Source organism: Camelus dromedarius, chromosome 1, assembly GCF_036321535.1.
Source record: "Camelus dromedarius isolate mCamDro1 chromosome 1, mCamDro1.pat, whole genome shotgun sequence".
NCBI lineage: Eukaryota > Metazoa > Chordata > Mammalia > Artiodactyla > Camelidae > Camelus > Camelus dromedarius.
This window is the reverse complement of record NC_087436.1, coordinates 21,142,602-21,162,978: the sequence shown is the minus strand read 5'-3', so window position 1 is coordinate 21,162,978 and position 20,377 is coordinate 21,142,602. Positions and strand designations below refer to the sequence as shown.

At 41.7% G+C, this 20,377-nt stretch overlaps 1 protein-coding gene and 1 non-coding gene across 2 annotated transcripts in view; both read right to left on the bottom strand.

The window, feature by feature from the left end:
- Nucleotides 1–2,689: 2,689 nt before the first annotated feature.
- TRNAG-ACC (transfer RNA glycine (anticodon ACC)) lies at nucleotides 2,690–2,764 on the bottom strand. Its single transcript has one exon. It is a non-coding gene; the product is annotated as a tRNA-Gly (tRNA).
- Nucleotides 2,765–13,145: 10,381 nt separating this feature from the next.
- FREM3 (FRAS1 related extracellular matrix 3) overlaps nucleotides 13,146–20,377 on the bottom strand; it is a 74,527-nt gene continuing 67,295 nt past the window's right edge. Inside the window, exons 7-8 of the mRNA XM_010983765.3 lie at nucleotides 16,765–16,914; nucleotides 13,146–13,428 (exon numbers count right to left, since the gene is read on the bottom strand). Coding sequence (XP_010982067.1) covers nucleotides 13,187–13,428; nucleotides 16,765–16,914 — 392 coding nt within the window. The 3' untranslated portion in view covers nucleotides 13,146–13,186. The remainder of the gene's footprint in view (nucleotides 13,429–16,764; nucleotides 16,915–20,377) is intronic.

Genomic DNA, 20,377 nt, shown 5'->3' with positions numbered 1-20,377 from the left:
CCCAGAATGGCGCACTTCCCTGAAGGGAAGGAGCCCAGGTGGCACAGGTTGAATTTTCCCAGCCTGCAGCAAGCCAGAGTGGCTCACCCCAAAATGATACACGTGAAAACACAAACAACGAATAAGCTACGGTTGCACAGAGGAGGTGTAGTCTAAAAATTCCACTTCCACTCCCAGACGGAGACCTCCAAACAGATTGCCCCAGTTCTTGAAAGAGAACAGACCCAGGGTGGCTCTCAATGAGCCCCGAGCGGCTCACTTCCCACCATGGAATGAACCCAGATGGATAGAAAGAATTCCCAGCCTGAGCAAGCTGGAGTCACTCACCCTCAGGTGACACTGACCGTGGACCGCAGCTCCGATGTGTCTCAGTTCCAAACAGCCTTGTGCTGGGGCAGCCGGCACCTGGCCTGTCGGAGAGGGTCCCTCCAGGTTCCCAGAGCCAAGTGAGCTCCGGCCGCTGCTGGGACCCACGGAAGGGCTGCCCCTGACCAGGACTGACCTGCTGTGGGCACAGACTCCAGGCCGTCTTCTCCAAAATTGTTACCAAATGCACGTTTGTGTGCCTGAGAGACAGTGAGGTCAAAAAACACCAAAACGCCAGGGTTTGGAGCAGAGAAAGGTTTACTGCTGGGCCCAGCAAGGAGAACGCATGGCGGCTCCTACCCAGAAATCCCTCAAACTCCGGGAAGGGTTTCAGCTGAGCCTTTTCAAGGCTGGCTGAGGGAGGGGCAGCCCAGGGATGTGATCAGCTGTGCACAGTTCCCTGATTGATTGATGGGATCAATCCTAAGGGGCCAGAAGTTCTGGGGCTCTGTGCTTACCATCACCAAGTAGTTAATTTCTTCCATTTGGTGGTGGTTTTCAGTATCTGAAAAACTCAGGAAAAATGCACGGGATACTGTTATCTGGGTGCTTCACAGAGCAGCTGCAGCAGAAGGTACGTGTGAGGAATCTGTCTTGGGAAGGCCCCACAGGGTCCTGCTGGGTTATCAGCTGACCCTCGGATTGGAGTTTCTTCTAGTCCTTGGACGATATGACTGTGGACACAGAAAATCATAAGCACACAAACAGAAGTTTAGTGAAATGATTTCGTATTTGTTGATTTTATATAAACACACGCACACGTAACTGATCCGTTCTTATTCAGACTGGCTTAAAAAAGAAGGGGAAACTCAGGAACACTAAGGGTCTCCAATGACCAGCCGGCTGGGGAGAGCTGACGAAGGGGTGTCTGGACGCAGGGCACCAACATTTATTAGGGCCCCAAATTGTTACATGGCTCTAGTTTGGTTTTTTGTTTGTTTATCTTTTTGTTTGGGGTTTTTTTTTTTCTTTTACAAACTAGAGATATAAACCTTTATTTCACAGCTTTGTCATAATTCACTTTCTAATGAGACGTATTGGGGACATAGTTTAAAACACTGGGAAAGCTAGATGCTGGGTATCTCCAGGCAGGAGCAAAGATGTTGCCACTCCAGGGCCAGTGTGTTCCTAAGGCTTCAGGCAGCATGGGCCAGATGCACTAGTGTTGTCCAACCCCAGTTTTACTTAGGGTTACCTCCTTTTGGAGGTAGCTCTCTATTCTTCCAAATGAGTTCATGCCTGTAAGTAATAGAACATATTCCAAAAGGGAGCTCCCCCAAGATGTGCAGCGTGATCAAAAAATTTCCATCCCAGGATCAGTCCTGCTGTATCTATGGCAACAAGGGCTTTAGGGCATCCCCTGCCATGAACGTGAACACTGGAAGGAAGATAATGGCGAGCTGGTAATCGGATATTGGGCCCTTACACACACTGTCTCAGGAGTGTTCCATCTTAGAGAAAGCCTCACAGGCTGACACCAGGCACACGCTGTGTGGCCAGAAAGTGGCTCTTCCTTCGGTTTAACACTCCCTGTAACAGGTGCAAGAGCTGTGGCTTTCAAGGCTCCTCCTCGGTCAATATATTCCTGGCAGCATTGTGTCTGCTTGAGTTAAAGAACTTAATTCAATTGTAAATACTTGTACAATCTGAAATAATCTCTCATATAGATATATTATGTGTAATATATATATATATATATAAAATGCTTTCTATTAAAGCAGACATTAGAAATATGTTGATCCTGACACTGGAAGGGCAATATTGATCATCTTTAAAAACTGTCTGGTGACACAGATCTCACAGCACTTGGGGGCATGATTACATCTGGTTTTTATTTCCGTGCAGTACAGTGAGGAGGCACAGAATGAACTGGACAACTTGACCTGTAGAATCACAGTGAGTTGCGATCTTGACTCATGAGCTTGGACAAACCCTCTAACATCTTGGAACCTTAGTTCCATTACCTGTAAAACAGTTCTTTCACCTGAAGTTAGTAATACAAGCCAGACAGGAAATGTGTGAGGACGAAATGAAAAGGTGTGGGAAGCACTTACCACAGTTCCTGGCTGATGGTGAACTCAAAATAAATGCAAGAACTTATTATTATACGTTCCTTTTCATGCGGCTGTAGGGACCAGTTTACAAAATCTATAACATTTTGGAAACTTTTGGAAAGTTAAAAAAAAATCTATCTTCCATCTGTCTCTTGTTATTACAATACAATAAAATGCAAAGTGTATGCTTAAGAAAATCCATCTCCCCAAATCTAGTTTAATATACGCTTAGATACTTATTTTTGTTTGTTTGTTTTATTTTTTTTCAGTGGAGGTACTGGGGATTGAACTCAGGGCCTCGTGCATGGTAAGCATGCGCTCTACCACTGAGCTATACCCTCTCCCTGCTCTTAGATATTTTACATAAATTTATTTACATAAATCAGATGTTATATTATTTCAGTGATGAAGAATGAAGGTGACATGGACCAACCTCTGTAGGTTTGAGCAGTAAGTTTCTCTTGTCATTAAGGAGCCCTCGTGCCAAGGGAGTTCCTTTTGGGAGACGTTCACTCACCATCCTCTTTGTCTGACAACTGGACTCAGCAGCTCAAGTCCCACATCACCACTGGCAGTGATGGCTTGGAAACAGATGGGATTGCGTGTGATGGATTTCGTGTCCATGAAGAAAGTATTGAAGTCCGTCCACTTCCTGCATGGGGCTGGCAACCCCGTCCCTGCTGCCGGGAGCCTGGATCCAGAGGGTCAGGGTGTCACCAGTGCTCTCAGTCGAGCAGATGGCTCCTATCTTCTCATAGTTGGAGGATTTGGGATTACAAGCCTAAAATGAGACCAAAAATGGGGGCAAGAGATGCACTGTTTTAGTTCATGTCTGTGTGGACCAAACGTTTCTACTGACAGCAGCTCTGACCGCCAAAAGACTGAACACACGTCACCCTGGGATGCTGAGCAAAATGTGGTTAAAGTTTGTGGCTTGTCTTAGCAAGGCACATTTTCTGTTTCACCCCATACCAGATTTGTTTTCATTAAAATGTTTCAAACGCGTATCACTAACGCTTGAGGAAGAGATGCCTTGTTTCCGTTTTGATCTGGTTTGACACATGCCTGTCACAGTCAGCTGCCTGCTGGGAAACACCCCTACTTCCATTTGGGAAGAATCAGTATCCACAGCTTGAAATGCCAGGGGACACCAAGGTCAGAGGTTTGAAAGGAATCGAGCCCTAAAGGATTTCTGATTATAGAAAAATCAGGGTAGCCTAGGCCAAGAGGCTGACAGATTTTGTCTACGCCAGAGCTGTGGTGCCTGTTGGCTGGGAGGGCAAGTGAACATGCTGAGGGCTGATGCGTGCTGGGGTTGAGCAGAGGACTGAAAAAAATGTGTCCTGCCGTCACACACGCAAGTGCGAAACCAGTGGGAGGGCTTCTGTTGTTTTTGGTAGCAGGTATGCTATCGTACGTGAGTGGAGACACCACTTCGGGCAGAGCTGGAACGGTGACATCTCTGACACTGTTTTTTCAATGTACACAATGGCTTTGGCTACCTGAAACAGAGACACACAAGTGTGACTTCAAAAACAGCAAAATGGGCAAAATGTGGCCCTAGTGTGTTGCTATATTTTTTATTAAATTGTACCAGTGTTCTGCTCTGGGATGTTTACTGACGATCCTGAAGTGACTGTACCAATCGAAGAACCCATCATCCTTCTTTTATTACATCATTTGTCCCTTTGATTTTCAGAGCCAGATGCAGAATTCCTACCTCGTAATGTCCTCGTAATGTCGATCACCTGAGCTTCTGCAGAGTCAGAGGCCCACAGGTCCTGAAGAGGTTGTCCATCCAGTTCACTTGTGAGTTGGTTATTTTCTGTCCATCTCCTCCAGATCTATCGTCCCTGCTTCTCTCATGTCCCGGAAGGTGACCCCAGTGAGCCAGGACACCTGGGCTCCCCTCCATCTGGCTTCCTGTTGGGCCTGGCCAATGGGAGATGCCAGAGGAGAGCAGAGAGCTCAGGACACCACCTCCTCTGGCTGGCTCGCACCTACAGTGTCTACTGGGTGGCTCTTTTCTCCACAGGGTTCCAGCCATTGTCCTTCCCAGATTCTGGTCACAGAGCTCTGTCCTTGCCTTTTCAGGCCTCGTGGTGGTAATGGCTCCTGACTCCCGCTGGTCCCTCGGTGCTTCTTTGCCCCTCTTGGCTCCTTTAATCTTGCCTGCACCTCTGCAGTAGCACCCTCATCACATACTCTTCAGGTGCACACTTTTGAGTGTGCCGTTGCTTTCCCGCTGCGACCCTGGCCTGAGAAAAATTCCTTTTGGCAGGATAGCACTTTGATCACACACTTGGAGTCATCAATTTATTTGCCCATTTACTCATGGTCTTCGGACCTTCCTTTGTGTTAGGTCTGGTGTTGGGTGATAGACATAAAAAGAGTTACATGATACAAAATCACTTTTTCTTTTACTGAAGATGTTATAGGAAATTAGAATACGTGATCTGTGTCAAATCGTTTATGCAGGTACTATTAATATCCACAGTAAGGGAAGATGCACAATGTGGAGCATGCCAATCTCATCTTCTTACAGCACTGTCACGTCCACAGCACTCATTTTTTTAATATATATTTTTATTGAAGTATAGTCAGTTTACAGTGTTGTGTCAATTTCTGGTGTACAGCACAATGCTTCAGTCACACATAAACATACATATATTCATTCTGATATTCTCTTTCACAAGTTACTGCAAGATATTGAATATAGTTCCCTGTGCTATACAGTATGAGCTTGTTGTTTATCTATTTTATATATAGTAGTTAGTATCTGCAAATCTTGAACTCCCAACTTATCCCTTCCCATCCACTTCCCTCCTGGTAACTGTAAAAGTTTATTTTCTATGTCTGTGAATCTGTTTCTGTTTTGTAAATAAGTTTGTTTGTCTTTTCTTTTTTTTTTTATATTCCACATACATGTGATATCATGTGGTATTTTTCTTTCTCCTTCTGGCTTACTTAACTTAAAATGTCATTCTCCAGGTCCATCCATGTTGCTGCAAATGGCATTATTTTATTATTTTTATGGCTGAGTAGTATTCCATTGTATAACTATACCACAAGTTCTTTATCCAGTCATCTGTCAACAGACATTTAGATTGTTTCCATGTCTTGGCTATTGTAGATAGTCACAGCATTAATTTTTTTACATCAGTAAAATATTTTTTCATGCATTTTAAAATTTAAAGAACAAATAGATCAAACAATAGTTAAAAACAATAAGTAAACTTCTAAATCTCTAGAGACGGGTTAAGAACAGTTTTAATTAATTAAACTTTTGGTTAATAGAGAGAAACCACATGAATCACCAATTTTGAAAGGAAGGCAACATAACAAAATATTCTTAACACAAAATACTGGTAGAATTTCTTTTGGTTACAATTTTGAACTCAAATTCCTGGTTTACCATTACAAATGTGATGTCTGAAAACCAGGGGATACTCACATGCAAGTTTTTCCATTGAAAAGACACAAGGAGCCACTTAATTATAGAGGATTCAAGAGTTGGGAAATGCCCTCAAAAGTTAATGTCCATTGACCATACATGATTACCAGAACTGCAAAAGTTAAAAGGTTATGTGTGAGACAGTTCCTCAAAATGTTAGCCATAGAGCTCTCATATGATCTCGTAATTTCTCTCCAGGTATCTACTCAAGAGGAATGAAAACATACGTCCATGCAAAAACTTGTACACAGCAGCATTATTCATAATAGCCCCAAAGTAGAAACAACCCAAACATCAACTACTGAATAAATAACACGGTATAGCCATAAAATGGAATATTATTTAGCCATAAAAGGAATGAAGTACTGATATGTGCTACAACGTAGATAAACCTTGAAAACATTATGCTAAATGAAAGAAGTCAGTCACATATGAAATCTATATTGTATGATTTCATTTATAAGAAGGCTCCAGAATACTCAAATCTCTAGAGATACAAAATAGATTAGTGGTCACCTAAGTCTGGGGGCAGGGGGGTGGCTGGGAAGAAATGAGGAATAACTGTAAATGGGTATGGGCTTTCCTTATGGGGTGATGAAATTGTTTTAAAATTTGTGTGATGGTTGCACAACTCACTGAATATATCTAAAACCACTGAAAACTGTACTATAAATGGGTGAATTGTACAATATGTTAATTATATTTCACTAAATTATAAAATAATAAAAGTTGCAAAGATTAGGGCACTTGCCTTATAATTGATTGAAATGATAATCACCTGTCATTTGGTTTTAAGTAAACTGTCAGGGCTTCTCCCATTTCCCTCAGCTCATCATAAAAGATCTCAACTCCAACAAAATGTTCAGTGTCTCCTTCCAGGAATGTGACATCTGAAAGATTGTAAGGGATGAAGAAACTTCTTTACTCAGCATTCTAGCTTGGATAAAAAATATGGCTTGCCCACGAGATTATAGCATATTTGAGAAACAATGTGTATTTGACTTAAAAGTAGCTAAATTTTGGTTTTAGGAAAAGATGGGAATTTTCTCAAATAAAAATGCCAATTCTAGGTCAAATCCATTACCCACTCAGGCTGATCATCTCTAACAGGGATATTCAGGGAGACCTTGTGAGAGGACACAGTCGACCTTCCTGATGCAGGTTTAGAAGATGCTCCAGGAACCCATCCATCACCATCTATCACCATCACCTCTCCCCACAGAGCTTATTCAGAAACCCCCACTCCTCACCAGCCTCCTCTGACTAGTCCAGCCATCTCTTGCCTCACCTCCTGCAGTAGCCTCTTAACCAGTCTGCTTTTGACCACCCTCATCTCTCCGCAGCATCTGAGGGACCAGGCAGGCAATGTCACCCTCACTGCTCACTGACTGCTCACTACCTCCCATTGGGTTCTCTTCTACTTGGGGAAGGTCCATGGGTCCCCTCTTGACTCACAAAGATGTGCCTCCCTGCTGCTCTCGTGACCTGCCTCTGGCCACCTGGTTCCTCTGCCTGGTGCACAGTCCCTCAGACCTCCTGCTCACTCCACCTCCAGGCCGGTCTCTGCTCAAATGCCATCCTCTCTCCCCACATAGCTAACCCCTTCCTCCCCGCGATCATTCTGCATCCCCTTACTCACCCTTTTCCCTCTTTACAGCTTTTATGCTCCTTGCCAATAGTACAAGTTTATTGATTCTGTTTCGTTTTCTTCCTCAGCTTGAAAGCTTCACCTTTATTTGCTGCTTTATTCCTAGGGCCTAAAAAACATCTCGGGTATAAAGGGTTCCCCAACAGTATTCTCTGAATGAATGGACATCTTGCTGCTGGTTTGGTCTTCGCTGAGTGAAAATCCTGAAATTGTTTCTTCTCATTTCCTAAGGCAGCACACCATTTCTCTTCTCATTTCAATAGCTTTTCCCCAGTTCTTGAGGCCCTCCTATAAAGTGCCTGGGGACCTCCAGCATTTGGGGTATTGACCTCAGTGGCAGATGAGACAGACAGCCTCTCAGGACACGCAGGGGGACGACATCCTTTCCTCATGCGATCTGAGACTTTGGTCCTCTCAGTGTGGTGTGGGGAATCTTTCTCTAAAAGGCTTACTGTCTTGCCCACATAGTAACACGTCTTTCATCTGCCACTTTCTGCCTACGCGTTCATCTACTGAGCCAGCGCAAGGATCCTCGCACATTCCTCTTGTGAACGTGCCTTCTGCCTGGCATTTCAAAACCTCCAAGATGCCCTGTCTGCTTACAGATTTCACAATGTGTCTCCACGCTAGATCATTATAGATGCAACATGAAAATAATCCAAACACAGACCTACGTTTCTTTTCACATTTTTACACTTAATGCCTCTTTATGAAAAAAAAAATACTGGTCATTAGCACTGCTGCTAACAAATGCACAGTGGAAGGAATGGGACGCAAAGACAACACCATCCCCATTGGGCGTGATTTCTGGTGACCCCAGCTTTAGACACAGGACTGTGGTTTCCCCCAGAAGCGGCTGAGCTGTCCTTTGTGTGAACCCTCACAATGGAGTGTAATAGGGTTAATTAAGTTCTGCTCCAAGTTATGATTCCATTTACAATTTGGACAATGCATGCCTATAGAGACATTCCTACGGTCATGTTTAGAGAACTAGTGGATTCTCAAATTGTGTAGGAAAAAAATCTCATGTGGGAAAAACGGTTAATAATGGCTCTATAAAATAGTTTCTCCATCTTCAGGCAGGGTATGTGCAACTTAATTCTTATATCTAGACTTAGAACATGTGTTGATCAACACCTCTTTAATTTGTGAATTTCTAGCTCCTGACTTTGGTATTTCCTACCAGCCCTGAAAGTAGAAAGTAACTAAAATCTCCCTGTCTTCTTCATCCTCCATCCTGACCAGGGCCTCACTGGGGTCCCCAACTGCAGCTCCCAAGGTGGTGCTTCTTTTCTGAGAGTCAAATAAAAGGCTGTGAACTCTTCATCTTTTTCATAAATTGCATCGTCCACGAAATTTACCACATGGGTGTTTTCTGCTTCTCAGCTGGCATATCATAGTGTCAAGACGTGCCACAATGCCAAGAGCGAAGCTGTCGGAAGTGCTGGTCTTTCAGATAACAGCCGAACCTCAGGTCAAGAAGTAAGGCTGGTTAACTAGACTTAGTATGGTGACCATTTTGCAATAAATACACATATCGAATCATTACATTGTGCACCTGAAACCAATGTAATGGTTATGTGTCAGTTACATCTCAACCAAAAAGAAAAAAAGAAAGAAAGAAAAAGAAAATAAGTGAAATCGGTGAATGAGTGATTATTATTAATTCAACTTACGGAGGGACACCTAGAGGAGGACCTACATCTATAGAGAGAAATGTACATATATTTTTTCCTTCCATCATGCTCCAAATTCGGAGTCTTGTTCTACAGTCTTGAAATCACTGGATTTTTTAATACTAAGGTTACTAGGATTCTTCACACTGGACCAGTACGGCTTCTTTCTAAATACAGCTTAACTGCAGCTGAGGTTGGAATTCATACTGCTTTCATGTCATGGTGTGTGTGTGTGTGTGTGTGTGCATAAAATTTAAATTTTCCTTCCCTATTTTTTTGTGGGGGAAGGGGAGGTAATTATGTTTATTTATTTATTTAGATGGAGGAACTGGGGATTGAACCCAGGACCTCGTGCATGCTAACCATGCACTCTACCACTGAGCCATACCCACCCCCATGACATGGTATATGTTAAAGCTGCCTGCCAAGGGTCACCTTGGGAAGATGAACCGAGTCATGTCTTCAGGTCTGGGCCTTGAGTTTGTGTACAAAGATCACTGAGTGCCGGGCTCTGCCTGGCTTCTCTGAGTGGGTTTTCTAGTTTTCTTCATTTGCTGTCTCTGCCAACATCTGCAGCTCTGCTGATCTCTAACTGCCGGTGGTACGAGTTTCCCGTGGCTGCTGTAACCAATTACCATGGTCTTGATGGCTTAAACAGCAGATGTTTCCTCTCCCATAGCCTCTCTTCGGGAGGCCAGGAGTCTGAAACGAGCATCCTTGGGACAAAATCGCAGTGGGGATTTGGGGTGGGGCTGCACTCCTTCAAGGGGGCTGTTGAGGAGAATTCATTTCTTGCTTCTGCCAGACTCAGGGGGCTGCCGGCCTCCCATGGCTTGTCCCTCCAATCTCTGCTTCTGCGGTCACCTCGCCTCTTCCTCTTCCACGTGTCACCACCAGTTCCCTCACATGAGGACGCTTGTCAATACAGTTAGGTCTCATCTAGGAATGTCTTTCCACCCCAAGATCCTTAGCTTAATCCCACTTGCAAACATGCTTCTCCCATAGAAGGTAGAATTCACAGTTCCATGAATTAGGACCTGAATTCTCTGGGGGCGTTACTCAGCCTACTACACCTGCCAAATTCTGTTTGTTTCGTTTCCTTTGTTCCTACCTCACTATGTTTAGAGATACATTTGGTGAGGCCCAGCTTCTGAACTCCACTTACCCTTCTTTTCTCTTTTCATTTCTCCTGTACTTAGTTTTGGTGACCTGCATATACCTCTTGGCGTCTGGCTTATTTTTTTAGAGTCAGACTTAATGTTGTAATTCTGTCACAAGTTGTGATAATATAATAGCGAGAGGTCATTACAACCTGTTTAATCTCCTTAATTTCATACATAGCAGGAAGTTGCTATATTTGTTCTGTTTAAAATTGAAGTATAGTCAGTTTACAATGTTGTATCAATTTCTGGTGTAAACAACTTGCTACTGAACACATATATTTATCAATATAACTATAGAGTAAGTTTGGGGAGAAAAAATGGCCAATGATCTCATTACTCTAACACAAAGTTCTTATCTGCTGGAGGGATGTCCTTTTAGTCTTTCTTAAGGACTGCAATAGCAATGCGATCACTGATAATCTAGAATCCATCCCATGCTATCAAGTGGATGGCTCATAATTCAGTTAACTGTTTCCTAAGTATTGGACGTTTAGGTTGCTTATAATGATTCGTTATTATAAGTAAGGCTAGGAGGAGCAATGTGGTGGTGCCTAAAGACAAATACATTGTAGGATGCTTTCCTGGCAGAAGACTGACTGTGGAGTCATCAGTGTTGGGCTGCCCCTCGTAGCCCATGGTCACCTAGGCTGAGCCCTGGCGGGTGTGGTGGTGGGTGAGGACCCGTGACTGACGTCTCCGCTCCGGGAAATGACTGCCCTTAGCTGCCTGTCCTTTTCATTCACCCTGTATGTGGGCTCCTTAAATTGGGCCCTGGTACCGGAATGAAAAGTACAACGCCTTTCCATTTAGAGTTTACACAGTGACAATGACTGCATGGAGCACCTGGTACATCTCCATTATGCCTTCCAAATCCCTAAGAAAACTAAAATATTAAGTGAGAAAAAAAGTATATATATTTTTCTCCATAAAAATGTTAACATTGGGGAAGAATACACAAGGACGGAAAATGAGCCCAATTTTCCATAGTATGTAATTCCATTCTTGGTAGGAAATGAGCCATTTTTCTCTCTTTTAAGCCATTACATCACTTTCATTACCCAGCTGCTGAGTACACCACAGGTGGTATCTAGAATACCCTAGGTTTTATCCGAGAAGCCTAAAAAACTTAGTTTTGCTACCCTGGCATGAGTTACTGGGAGGAAACTGGGAGTGGAACAGGCTGACTTCTTAGAAAGCACTGTGGCGAACATCACCCAGAAAAAAAGATGGAAACACTGCATTTATCTGAACGTAATTCCTTAACAAAAGACAGAACAAGAAAAAGAGTGATTTTCTGCAAAACATTGAAAGACTGGGATTAATTTCAGGTGCAAAATAGAATTCTCCATGGCTTTTTTTTTTTTTTTTAAATACAAGGCTGATGATGTGAACTTCTCCTGGGCATGGAAGTACTCATTGGAGAGGTCAAGATGGATGTTTCATTTGGGAACTGAGTCAGGACATCTGTAGGATCTGTTGGATGAATCTGAGAATCATCCTGGCCAGGACGTAGTTTTCTCATTATTTCTTCTCCTTTCTCCTTTCCTCCTCCTCCTCCTTCTTCTTTAAACATTTATGAAGAGTCCATATCTCTCTGACGTGTTGGAGAAGCCCCCCAAAAATGTTTGTTGAATATAATTGAGTTTAAAAGACATTTGATCCTAGTAGTCAGACAAAATGCAAGACAAGGGAGCGTGACTTTCTGTTAGTAGATATTTGCCCAGACAGGAATTAGAATTGGAAGGGATCTTAACAGAAATGGAGTGCAAACTCTCATTTTACAGAGGGAGACATGAGGTGAAGAGATGGGAAGTAGTTTGGAAAGGTCTCCTCTCTGGTGGGGGAAGGTGATGTTGTCCACGAATGAAGCAAAACTTGGGCTGATGCGAGAGAAGACTTCTTTACCTCTACATGCAAACCCCGTGGATGTCAACAGCCTTCTTATCTCCTGCTCCATATTTCAGGAACTGGCTTCTTGAAACGGTTTTTATCACGTGCTATGTTGGCTTGAGAACAGGTTAAGTCATGTCTAAAATACAAATTTAAAAATGTTTTTTACAAGAAATGCCTAAAATATAATGATGGGGCACAAAGATGTGGTTTTCAAAATATTTCAAAATATTTTGAAAACTCTAATTTACGTAGTATTAGCTGAAATGTATTCATGGTTAATGACACTGTCCACTTAAAATGAGTAAAGAAATAATTGGGCAGTTTGGGGATTATACAACTCTTCAACTTTTCCTTGTTCTCCCTTGTGGTACTTGCATTTTTATCACTTTCTCATTTATTATCCTCTTTAAAAAGGAGTTTGCAAGAGAAGAGAGAGTCGATGAAAGGATTTCCCTTCTAAGTGGCTCCGATTAAGGCTTGTAGTGGAGGAAGATCGAGCAATTGGAAAAAAGGAGATTTAGGCTTATCTGCAAATGTCAGTAAGGAAACTGAAAGAGGATGGTGGTATATCTATAGTTGAAGAGTGCTTTCTGTCCAGCATCAATCAGCGAAAAAAGGTCCATCCTTTTGTTTTTAACTGTTGATTTAATTGATGACAGTGGGGTTCACTGGCCTTAGTAACAAAGTAAAAGAAAATGGAAAAACACAAAGAGCACAGACTAATTGATCATTTCTGGGTTCAATACTTTCTCTGTGTGTGTGTGTGTATATATATATATTTGTACAGTTACATAAACTATATTTGCACATATCACCAGAATAGATATAACACAAACGACAGTACAGTATCATTGATATCCCAGAACTGCTAAGATCTAGAAACTGTGTTATTAGGGGACATGTTTTGGCTCTTTCTTCTCCCTTGAAGTCTTTCACTCAAGGGAATGACAAGCACTTTGTTTACGGTCAGTGATGATGTCACTGATGAAAATGGTGGTTTTATTTGGTTCTCCAAGCACCGCACCTATAGGCATCTCGAGAAATAATTCAAACCTCTCTGGACCCTCCAAGATGGGCTCTCCCAGGTCTTCAAGGATTGTCACTCGGAATATCTGCATGTGCACTCCTGGAGCAAAATTCAGATTTCGGCTGATGCCAACGTAGTCTATTCCAGCTAGTGGGAAAGGAAAAGCCAAGAGTGAGACTGTAGGATTCACCGTCATAAGTTTTCCTTCAGAGAAAAAAATGGAAGGTCTGAATCATTCTCCTATGTACACAGCACTCTCAGAATCATATTCTGTGGACTTGATCCCCAGAAAGGGGAAATTTCCATATTCTACCAAATGCCACAATAGCCACGCATCTGTGACCATGTGCCATCCTCACCAGTGCAAGCCATCACCTTCTGAGCGCTTCCACCAAAATCCCACCAACAGACTGAAGGCTCTCTGAAGGCAACTTCAATTTGTAGTGGAAGAACTTCTCTTTTTTATTTGGAATGGTTAAGATGATGATCATGACTTTTGATTAGGTTTCACTCGTTCATCTTTGCCAGATAATCTGGTTTACCTTTACAACATTCCACTCCATTTTATCAGCCGTGAAGTTGCTGCCATTTTCTGGGTTATTAATCATTTTGCAAGCTGGCTCACCTGATCGTATAGCCCCATTTGCTACTTATTTTAAAAATCATCAAAAGTAATGACAAATTCTAATCAATAGAATAAAATAGGAAACCCTGAGTGATATAAATAAATGGAGAAACAGCGTATTTACATTGTGTCAAGGTATGTCTCCATAAGAGATGTATTAACTGCAAGAAGAAAAGTGACTTCATAGTAAAAAAACCTGGCAGATATCACCTTGACCAAGTGATCAAAGTTAACAGCATCAGTAGTTGGATAAATTGAAACTGTGCCATTGAATAGAATGCAATGAGAACACAGTATCATCTCTGGGACATTCCTGCTCAAACATCAGACAAGCCCAAAACGGGGGACATTTTACAAAACTGGTTTGTAATCTTGAAAAATATCAAAGTCATGAAAGTCTTGGAAAGGCAAGGATCTGCTCCAGATGGAAGAAAACTAAATGACTTGACAATTAAATACAATGGGTAACACTGTACTGTTTTTTTTTGTTTTGTTTTGTTTTGTTTTTGTTTTGTTTTGTTTTTGCTATAAAGAATGATTTGGGGGAACACCTGGTGGAATTTGAATGAGGTCTGAAGATTAGATTGTGGTAACGTATGGGTTAATTTCCTGATTTTATGCTTGTGTTGTGGTTATAGAGGAGAATGTCTTCGTAGGAATTGCATTCTGAGTGTTTGAAGAGATGGTTCCAGGTTGACTGTCAACCTACTCTCAAGGGTTCAGGAAAAAAAAATGTTTGTACTGTATTTGTTACTTTGCTATAAGTTTGGAGTTGGATAAAAATTTTTAAAGCCATTAAATAATTACATTAAGAAAAAACAAAATGAGATTATCGTGAAAATTACCAAGGCAGGAGAGTAAGGGAAAGAGGGCTTGGGATCCTATGCACTTTGGTTCAGATCTTAATTCCAGTGCTTACTTGTACAAGTGGTTTCATCTGTTTGAGTCTCAATTTCTTTAATTGCAAAATGGGGATAATTTTTGCTACTTTACAAGGTTGTTGTGAAGATCAGAGATAATATAGCAAAGATGTTAGCACAGACTCTGGCAAACAGTAGGCATTCAGTGCACAGAAATTATAATTATCATTTATGTAATAAATAATGATATATTATAAATGCAGACACATAATTATTATTGTTAACTAACCCACCTGAGCAGACGTCAAGTATTTACTAGATTCTACTGATAACCAAGTCTAAACTGCTACCTCTGCGTGTCTCCTGTTTAAACCCACAAATCACCACCTCGAGCATGGATTATTAATCCATCCCTACCTGAGAGCCAGCAGGAGCGTCATTATTTGTATGCAAGGGGATTTATCTAAATAAATTTTAATTTTTTTCCTCCACCGTAAACAAAAAAGTCCAGTGAGCCAGTTGGTCTATTCTCTTTTGTTTCCACAAATCCTTACAAAGTGAGAAACAGCTCTGTCTGAAAATTAAGAAAATGATAAATAAATAAATAAAATAAAAATAAATAATAAATAACTAAAAATTTAAAAATAAAGACTTGAATTTTAAAAATTAAAAATTAAAAAAAAATTTTAATAAAGAAAGAAAATTAAGAAAACAAAAGAAAAAAAGGAAGGAAGGAAAGCAAAAAAAAAAAAAAAAAAAGCAAAACAATAACAACAAAAGAACTCTTAAGGACCATCACTGGTGTCACGTACAACATGATGGAACACCCTCAATGAAGTGGTATTACATGTTAATTCTCCCAAGGGCAAGCTCTGGGCTGGAAACCTAACCAGTTGTCTTTAGTTTCCTTGACCATTTCTGCATACATGCTGAAACTGGGTTCACATTTTCATTGATAAATTTTCTCTTTGTGTCTTGTCACTTAGTGTAGGTTTTTAGATTGCTGAATTTTATTTGCAGGATTTGTGCTTTTATTTTAGTTTCTATCTTAAAATACTCTCGTGTGTCTTGGATCTATATGATGTTAGTCCTGAGCTAGGCTCACCTTCCATATCCCAGGAGACTACAATGTCTCTGTTGGCAAATGAGAAAATGTGAGGGACAATGTAGATGGAAATTTCCTTTTCTCTTCCTGCTGAATCCTACTCTGTGTGTGTGTGTGTGTGTGTGTCTGTGTGTGTTTTCCTGGTAAAGCAGCTGACAGGCTCACCAGAGGAAGTGGTATTCAGAACCATTTAGCCCCACTGCCAACCAGACCTTGATTTTCTATATCAAGAAAGGTACAGTGAGTGAGATGTGAGGACATGATGCTTGAAGCCAAGAAAAATGCCCAAGAATCAGGAGGGAAACCCTCCTACCCTTCCAGGGTTAAAAGATGCCTGGATTCTCCCAGGAGCTGGGACCTGCTCAGCCATCCCAGTGTGCCTTGGTCTGAAATAGTGTTTCTGATCTGCTTACAGTATCTACAAATATTCTCAACTCTGGAAAATTAATTTGGGCCCATGACAAGCAAGTGGTTAACAAATAAATTGTAAAGGCTACTGTTTGAATATTCTCTTTATTTTATAAACAGCAGAAGTCATTCTCTGTGCTCAGGTGGGAGAAACTTTAAATCAGAGCCCACTGACACAGACTTGGCATGCTACACTTGACGGATGGGACTTCGCCCTAGACGCACATCTGGGTAATTGTACATTTTTTACCCCCATTTTCAAATCAGCTGCTTTTATTTGTTTCCTTTTCCCTTTGAGGACTCACCCAACTGCTTACATGCTTTAAAAAAATGAGAGCTATTTTTTTCCTTAATATCTTTTAAACATATTTCTTTTTTTTTTTAAAGGTTATACTCCATTTGTATCTATCATAAAATATTGGCTACAATCCCCGTGTTGTACCCTATTCTCTTTGTAGCTTACTTTATTTAAACATCCCTCTCACCTTCTGCTGATGCAGGCTCTGTCTTCCTGGACCGCACGGTGACAGAGGACACTGGGGAAAGGTCAGTGCCCGTCCTCCAGACACACACCTCCACGGAGCCAGCACTTCCATAGACGTGATACTCAGCATCCCCAAAGTGCAGGGCAGGCTCTAGGGAGACACCAAAGGACAAACTAAGAATGCTTCAGCCTCCCAGGCCCCCTGTCTCCTTCGGCCCTGGATGTTTGTCACAATCATCAGACCTGACAGATCCCACAGGCTCGAGGAGAAACAAACAAAACACAGGGGAAAAAAAACACGTCAAGGAGTCTCACGCCATAACTTTGATTCCAGGATGTGTAGTGTGATAAAGTTAGTTAGAATTCCACTCATTGTTCTCCTTTAAGAGGTCGCCACTGCACAAAGAAATTTCTCAGTTGGGGAAAACTGGCCAACTAGCCATCAGTCAGGCAAGTCAGCTGCTGTTGAGGAAAAGACGGCGATGAATTTAGGAGGCTTTTTCTCAGGAGAGAAGTGCTCTTTGTGTTAAGGGACAGTCCAGCCAGGGTTCTGAATCCAGGGACTGCCGTGCCCTTTCCCCTAATATTTGCTTATCACAAAGATAGACAGAAATCTGAGGTATCCTATCAGCTGAGATGCTGGAAATGCTACCCCCAGAAGTAAAGAAGGTCCCCCTAGAAAGAGAAGGCTGAAGGAAGCCAGTGTGGGCAACAGGCTCTGAGGGTGGGTGGGAGAGAGGAACACAGCTTCCAATGGGAGGAAAAGCCAAGATTTGGCCAAGCAGATATACCCATCCATCCGCTTCTCCACATTCCAAAAAGCAGCCTATGGACTTAGCTGACCTTTCACAGCACAAGGTTTAGCTGTAACACTGGATGTACTGCCACGAAAAAGGTTTTGAAATGACCATTTTTTTTGGACTGTGAAATCCAGAGGCAGAAAAAAAAACAACAACAACAAGGTAAACCCCAGGAAAGCAGCTTCACCACAGAGGAATGATCCCTGACACAGTAGAGAGAAAATCCACATTAGAGAGATGACACTTTTGCAAGTAGAACACAACAGAGAAGCACGTCAGAATTACATTTAAATTTTGGAAGGTAGAAATCAAATTTAATAGGTATTATTTGCTCAGGATATATTTTTAAAATAGATCCCTTAATGTTGTGGAGAGTTTTACTAAAAGTTTTACCACGGTATACAAAAGCTCTCATGATCTGACCCGAGTCTGTTTTTTTCTGGAGTTCTCAGGTACCACACCTGACACTGTGTTCTGTGTCCTAGTGACACTGAACAGCTCACATGCATCCAGGACAGCGTGTGGTTCTCGGTTCCGTCTTGGAGTCATCTTGGCCTCCATCTTGGCTGGTTGTGTTCTCTAAGCTGGAACTCTCTGTTCAATGTGCCAGTTTCACACACTTCTCCCCATTCTGTAAGACCTTGAGTAAGAGTGACGTGCTCTGGGAAGCCATCCATACTTCCTTCAAGAGGTTAGTCATCCCTTACCCTGTGCTCCTCGGACACTTTGCATCACTAACTATGGTGACTGGTCACACCTGCTAGTTGCTCGCCTCAGGTGCACCGCAGGTGAGAGGTCCGCACTCAGAGAAGGATGGGGTCATCTTCTCTTCTGACTCAGAACTTTCATTCCATCTTCCCAATGTTGCTCATGGATGTTTCTGATACCTTCAAGCTTGGCGCAGGAAAGAGGGAGGAGACGCAAGAGCAGCAGGAAAGGTCTTTCTTGACAGGTATCATCATAGTGACCATACTCCCTGGCCTTTTAATTTTTTTTTAATTGAAGTACAGTCAGTTACAATGTGTCAATCCCTGGTGTACTGTACAATGTCTCAGTCATATATATATATATACACACACACACATATTTTCATTAAAGGTTATTTCAAGATATTGAATATAGTCCCCTGTGCTATACAGAAGAAATTTTTAAAATCTATTTTTATATATAGTAGTTAATATTTGCAAATATCAAACTCTCCCCAATGTTTTTTATTTTAATGGAGGTACTGGGGATTGAACCCAGGACCTCAAGAATGCTAAGCACATGCTCTACCACTGAGTTCTGCACCCCTTTATTATTATTATTATTACAATTTTTAATGGTATTATTATTATTATTATTATTATTATTATTATTATTATTATTATTATTATTATTATTATTATTATTATTATTATTTGTAATGGCCTGGTCTTAGAAGATGGAAGAAAACAGATTCTGTCTCTCATGGGCACTTCTGTGTCCTCTCTGGAGATCTCTCACTCCCATAGTTGGGAATTTCTCACCTGTAGCTCCCTTGATGAAGATGACTGCATCTCTATTCTGGCTGGTCACAGTCCTTCCTCAACCATTAGCACTTGGCAGTGCTCGTGCTGGGGACTGTTCATCCCTCTAGGTGGCGCTTTTGGACAAGAGCTAAGACAGGTCCATCCTGGCTCTCTATCGCATGCATGGCTTACATCTGGTCCACTGCAACCTTCCTGCGTCCTTTTCCTTGATAAACTCTAGGAATATTGCCTAACCCTAATGTAGTCTCTCTCTCCTGCTCATCTGTCAAAGCAGCCAGTAAGTTTATCTCCTACACTGAGATTTTCCAGGTAGAACCAGACCCCGTTCACTGTATCTCAGATGGTCTCCTTAGGACCCCCTCTTGTGATTTAGTGCCAATTTGAAAAGCTATCATGTTAAAGCCACCATTCCAACACACTGTTCTGCTTTTTTGTCAGAGCCCTCCAGACATCTCAAGATCAGGGACCACATCCCACATGACTTTGCACCCTTAGGAACACATCATCTGGTGGGCTGGTGTGTTACACGTGCTCAGGAATTTATCAAGTGGATCGTCTTAATTTACTTTTGATATACTTTGAACTTATTACAAAAGTTTTTTTTTAAGTTTGGACAAAGCTATCTGCTCTTTTTTTTTTTTTTAAGCAGAGAATTTATTCTGTCTGGTATTGGGGAAGGGAGAGAGCTAAGAAAGATTTTTTTAAAAATTGAGTTACATCACTGTTCAGAGAAAAATTGTAAGAATTAAGCCTCTCTGAATACAGTAAGATACAAGATATAAGAAGAGGACAATGTCACTTAGAAGAAAAATCACGAAACTCTTCCAAGATGCTCTGCGTATTGAGCAACAGGAGATGTGGTGACAGAGAGGAAAGGGCAGCTCTGTGCAGCCCGGCAGCACCTCCAGGTCGTCCTCACCCTCGCCCTGTCTAGAAAACTGAGATACTGGCAATAACCCTTAAGGGTGGGCAATTCTGAGAGTATGACGTTTTGGCCACATCATATTTCTGTTAAATGGATTCCACACCCTTGGATGGGTTTTTATCTCCTTCAAAAGAGACTGTTCTTTAAATGGAAATAGGAAGGAGAAATGTGACAAGGCAGGAAGTGAAGCTTTCAAAAGAGATATAACCATCATTAAAAATGAATTCAATGTCCAGATTCAGAAAAATTTCATGCCAAGATCCAAAATGGACTTGCAGGTGAAGTGACAAACTTATTGGTAAACTTGGTCAAACTACCTGGATCAGGATAGATGCCAAAAGGTGGAGAATAGGAGAATTTTTTTTCAGTTATTTCAGA